The 6,008-nt window shown below is 39.8% G+C and overlaps 1 protein-coding gene across 2 annotated transcripts; it reads right to left on the reverse strand.

Moving 5' to 3' along the window:
* Window positions 1-247: 247 nt before the first annotated feature.
* On the reverse strand, window positions 248-4,496 carry LOC109872241 (retinol dehydrogenase 10-B). Of its 2 annotated transcripts, none has more exons than XM_031807216.1 (6): window positions 4,370-4,496; window positions 2,446-2,684; window positions 2,141-2,239; window positions 1,875-2,020; window positions 1,613-1,744; window positions 248-1,422 (listed from the first exon to the last, which is right to left on the reverse strand). In XM_031807216.1, exons 1-6 carry the CDS (start codon window positions 4,479-4,481, stop codon window positions 1,263-1,265), a joined length of 888 nt encoding a protein of 295 aa, XP_031663076.1. In that variant the 5' UTR covers window positions 4,482-4,496; the 3' UTR covers window positions 248-1,262. The 2 variants fall into 2 exon arrangements, with proteins under 2 accessions (XP_031663076.1, XP_020319000.1); XM_020463411.2 differs by lacking the exon at window positions 4,370-4,496 and adding an exon at window positions 3,347-4,307.
* Between the last annotated feature and the right edge of the window lie 1,512 nt (window positions 4,497-6,008).

Genomic DNA, 6,008 nt, shown 5'->3' on the forward strand with positions numbered 1-6,008 from the left:
TCTCTTAAGCCTGTGTTAACCACAGACCTTATTTTCAGCATTTATCCAAAAACACCATTCATTTTCTTCATAGGCTTTATCCAACAAACCATGGCGGAGTTAGTGCCTACAAAAAGATGACATTACAATTTCTCTCTACAGCCTCTCCCTTCTGTGCCAAGGTACACACAGGATTTCTAATATCACAATACAATTCCTTGTTAGATATATGTACAAGATCACAAATGTCAAAAATAAAACAAGATAATTGATCCTCAATCTTCAGCATCAAATATGCAGGCTATTTATAAGCTGCAATATTTGATTAACTATATTGTTTAATATTGACAGGTTATCTGATTCAATAGCACAGCTCACTTATAAAATTGGTTCCCAGTTAGTTCAATCTTCCTACTGATAATCAGAGCTGCAAAATGTCCTTAGGCTGTCTCTGATGAATACAACCTCAGTCAAGTTGTTTTTGTTGACTTGTTAGGACAATCAAATGAGAAAACTGCAGTGGTTCATCTCACTGGAGTTCCAAGTACAGAAGCAGTTGCACATTATATTTGCATGTACAGTTAGGACATAGTACATATAACAAATACAGGGTCTCATCTCCAAGACTTGAAAAATAAGTAAATGACTGCCACGGTAGATCCAGTCCTCTGTCTATAGTTTTATGAAGTCTTGAAATGGTGATTATAGAAATAGTTATTCTGTTCAGGTTAGTGACAGTGCTGTCACATACTGCACATGTCTGCAGATGAGTATCTCATTGTTAATTGCTTAGCTTTTGTTTCTCTTTTTTATCCCAAACAGATAAATTGCTTTCAGCTATGTCGTAGCCTGGAAGGATCCCCAGAAATAAAACACACAAGTTATGCACACAGGGGCAGCATTCTAGGGAGTGTCCACATTCAAAAACATGTGGCACTTCGAGTGAAAGGACTCTTTCCCAAAAATCTGTTTTCTAAATGAAGACATTATACACAAAACTCATGTATACAATGCAAAATACAAAAAACAATTTAATGACTCAAAGGCAACCAGAATAAGGCACTGCATGAGGAATGATCAAGCCGGCCACCATGGAACAAAGCGTGGGATAGGGCTACACAAAACAATTACATTTACTGTCAATTATTATGTTTAAAACAAATACAAAAACTGGTTTCAAGAAACCAAAAGAACCAATGTGAATCCTTAATAAAGTACACAGCATATGTAGTTTGTTCCAGAGGGACAATGTGGTAAACCTCTCCATCTGATAAATCTGAGTTTCAAAGGTGGTATTTTTTCTCCAGTGGCAGCTGCATGATGGCAGGCAGCTTGGATTCATTGTTGTTCATAGACTCCTTCCGGTGAGCCAGGAACGGGTACATGCATTTGTCTGCTCCAAGAAACTGGTACATGCAAACGATGGCATCAAAGGGCAAGACACTGAAATAGCCAGGGATACAGAAATGAATAAATGATCAGTAAGCGCATAAAGCTATGGCTCCCATGATATACATTTGATGGTGGCAAGAGGGGGAAAATCAGATAATATAGAAGGATGTCATTAAGTTCACCTAAAAGAGCTGTTTGACAAAAGCTGGGTATCTCAATATTCATGTTGTGTACTACTTACGTCTTCATGAAACTAACCATGTACATAATCCGAGGCGTACAGATCATGGGCTGGTCTGTTAGGATAGCCCTCATTGCCTGTTGCACACACTGCTCTGGCTTCAACGGAGGGAAGAGTGGGGCAATCTCTTTCCTGATGGGACAGAAGTAGTCATCAATTCGTTTGTAGTGTCTTTGCATGAGATCACATTTGATGATGCCAAGAAGAAATGAGCATTGTGTTCAGATTTGAATACACTTGTTAAATGTAACACTTTACCAACCTGATTTTACACCCTTTGAACATGTCAGTATCAACTAAGAAAGGACAGACCAGCGTCATTTTTATCCCGTCTTTCTCAGCTGCTTTCAGCTCGTGGCTGAGGGACTCATGAAAACCTATAGCACCAAACTTGCTGGCACAGTAGTCCTGGTAAAAGACAGAATTTGCGATAGACAATGGTTTGACCGGAGTTTTCAGATAAAAAAGTCTCGGGTACACTGTAGGAAGGTATACGGTAACTTTATCAGTGGAGAATATGCTGCTAACCTCAACACCAGCAGTGGTGAACAGACCCAGGGAGCTGGCTACCGTCACGATGTGCCCATGGTTCAGCTCGAGCATCTTGGGAACAAAAGCCTTGGTAGTCTGAATTTGAAAAACATGCCAAAAGAATTCTGACGGTAAGAATATAAACGTTGCATGGCAAGTGACAATTGATATTATGGTGTAAGAATTTGTCCTAAGCAGATTTTCATATAGGTTTATTCCATCTACCTTTGGAAATACACTTCATTGTCATTGGACTAGTCCATGTGAAACTAAGTGATCAGATTGAGTGCAATGCAACTGACCCAAAAGTGAGCATGGCAGTTGACCATCATGGTGCGCTCTAGGAGTTCATCTGGACACTCCAGCAGGTGACGTCCTGAGACCACCCCGGCATTGTTGATCAGGATATCAATGTTGCCCACTTCACGTTGCACCTTATCTGCGGTCAAGTACACCTCCTCTCTCTTGCTTACGTCACACAGATAAGTGTAGACCTTGGGCTGAATCTGAGATACATCTCCCTCCTCACCATCCACTGAACCTGTAGAGCAGGGGAGATGGTCCTCGTCTGGTTTAGTGGAACAATATTTCAAGGTGCATTCCGTAACATTTGCAAACACAAACAGCACTTTATTTTGTGATATCCCTCAATCTTTAGGGTTAAAGTAATTAGAATAGAGATACATATTTGACCATCATATAATTTGAAACTAAATAGTGCAGGCCTACCTAAGTGTCCTATGACAACACGAATGGATTATGTCCTAGTTTTGGGGTTGTAATGTAAATCATAGTATGAACCACAGGCTTCTCTTCTTTTTATCAAGAGTTCTACATTGAAAAGACCAACGCTATAAATACTGGATTGCACCTTTAAAAGAGCAATTTATCAGTTTCAGTAAAAAGCTGAAGGATGGGGCTGGATACATGTAATCACTCAAATTCATTGAGCTAGGAATGCAAGGACCATCCATGATATCAAAAGTATAGTTTTAACCATGTTTTGATTCTATACAGTGTTACTTTACATTTACCTTTGGGATGATGACAACAGTTAAACTAAGCCCATGAAGCATGTCATTTATAAGTTAGATTATTCAATGGGTACATATTCATTTATAAGTCCAAACATTGATGTAGCAACTCATGATTTCCCCTTTAAAAGTAAAGTAGTATAATTGAATAAAGCAGCAGTTTGACAACCTTCAGGGATCCTATTGGTAATGTCGCTGTAGATTTGTCGCACCATCTCAGCAGTCTCTTCGTTACTTTCCCAATTGATGTCCCAAAGAATAACCGTAGCACCTCTTCGGGCAAACTCCTTGGCAAAGTGTCTTCCAAGACCGCTTCCTGCCCCAGTGATCACACAAACCTGACCCATTACATTCTTCTCTTTTGGACGCACGAGCCATCTCGTTCCAGCCAACACAAAAGTCCAGAGAACTTTGCACGACACCAAGCAGAATTCAACAAAGATATTCATGGTAAGCAACAAAAGATTCAGATTTCCTGACCATGACAATTTCGAGGAAAGATGAGACAACAAAATTTACTTTGATAGCCTATTGTGCAGCTGTTGTGCTAATTATTGCTAGTTGCTACTTTGTTGCGAGTACTCAGGCTTGTTCACGAGGGTTAACTTGCACAAGGCACTGCGCATGATTCTTATTTTCTTCTTCTTGGAGTTTAACGGCTTTTGGCATCCAAACACACACACATACATATGTATATATATATATATATACACATACATATAATATAAATATATAATAATAAATATATATAAAAATAACAATTTAAATAAAAATAAACCTCTAACAACCCCTACACTGATTAAAAACCCTCTATCCCATTCCACTACTTTGCCCCATCTACTCCTGCACCATGCCAACGGCCTGGGAGGACGGGATACCACCACTCAACACACACTATAACTCTTCTGAAGTAAAATCTCGTATACCCAAATATTTCTCTGCAGCTGCCACCACAACATATATTTTCTGTGATTTACGTTCCATTTCTGTGGTAACCACACAATTTTCACAAGTCCACTACAGGTTACCTTCACTGACTCATCTGCACCCAACTCCTTTCTCACCCACCCTGAAACCACATATGAATCTGCCAAAAGCCAAGGATCCACTTTCTCCAAAAATGTTACTCCTACTAGACCGGATTTTTAACATGTCCACTGATGCCAGAGCTTTACCACACCTCCCAACTTACTTAACTCATTCACTTCCATTTCACCTCTAGAGCTCGGTCCGGAACACAGCTCACTCTGTTTGCACTTGACACCAATCTTCTTCAACACCCCATCTCCCTTTTTAATTGCCATATTCCTCAAATCCAACCTCTGCTTTCCTCATTCTCTTTGACCTCATTTCCCCCCTTGATTAATCCTCAAAAATCAACATTTTAGTGACCCTGTCCCAATATTCCTCTTCTCCCAACTTTGCTAGGAAACATGTCTTCTCCGGGCACAAAGCATGAGCAGTGGCCACACAAAGAAAAACGACCTGAGATGGTTTTATGAATCCTCTCCCACTGCGCACTCTTGCTGACAGTTGTCTCTACCTTCTTGCCCTTTGTGCTGTTGTCTGTGCCCAATAATGTTTGTACCTTGTTTTGTGCTGCTGCCATGTTGTGTTGCTACCATGTTGTTCTCATGTTGTGTTGCTACCATGCTGTATTGTCATGTGTTACTGCCATGCTATGTTGTTGTCTTATGTCTCTCTTTATGTTGTGTTGTGTTGTCTCTCTTGTCGTGATGTGTATTTTGGCCTATATTTTTATTTTGGCCTTTTGCCTTTTGGTAGGCCGTCATTGTAAATAAGAATTTGTTCTTAACTGACCTGCCTAGTTAAATAAAGGTTGAATGAATAAATAAATACATCTACAAATCACCTCCTTCTTCTTATTCTTCTTCTTATTCTTCTTCTTCTTCTTCAAGATTTTATTGGCAGATTGCAACCAACTGACATGTGCATACACTGCCACCTACTGTACTGAAGTGTGAGAGCAGTCATGGCATACCTACTTAAAATTCTGGTAATACAAAATTGGGGAAAGGGCAATTACCCTGCCAACTAGTAGACCTCACAAAAAAATATTATAATATATATTTTTTAAACACCAGCCCATTTCACATAACCCTATCTAAGCTTACTCCAGGCCAACGGTCTGAGGGGACAGAACACTACCAGTCAACACCCTCTGCAAATCTTCAACAGTGAAACCTCGTAATCCCATGTACTTCTCTGCAGTTGCCACCACAACCTCTATTTTACTGTCTGCAGTACAGTTGACAACCATGGCTATGAATGCTAAGAAATCCACCTCACTCAAAACATATTCCACTTTTCTTCAACCTCACTCCTCTGACTTCCATGTGTAATGATTAAACCTATCCTTATTGTTAGAAGACTAGCGTGTGTAAATAAGCCCCGGCTTCTTCCTAAAATCCTGCATGCAGGAAGTAAACAGAGAATTCTGAACCTTAGGTCCAAGTGTAAGGTACATCTATTGCTGTTGCATTATCATTCAATGATCATTCAATGATCACTAAAGCACTTCCCCTAAACATATCCCTGGGTTAATGCTTTTTATTATTTTGTGTTCATTTGACAACAGCCAGGGATTGACTGATTATCACTGAATAGAGAGCTACCCGATGGACTTGGTTGGATGGTTCATAGATAGGGCTACTACAGGGCCATTCCATAGAAGGCCCCAGAAAACGTGTTTTTGTTCTCTGCTCTCATACTGTGTACGTTTGGTCTATTCGCCTTATTATTGAAAATGTCCATCACATGTAAAATAAGAATCTTGATAACCCCTCTGTAAACACACAATTACAAAGGCA

This window comes from Oncorhynchus kisutch, linkage group LG27 (genome assembly GCF_002021735.2).
Source record: "Oncorhynchus kisutch isolate 150728-3 linkage group LG27, Okis_V2, whole genome shotgun sequence".
Lineage (NCBI taxonomy): Eukaryota > Metazoa > Chordata > Actinopteri > Salmoniformes > Salmonidae > Oncorhynchus > Oncorhynchus kisutch.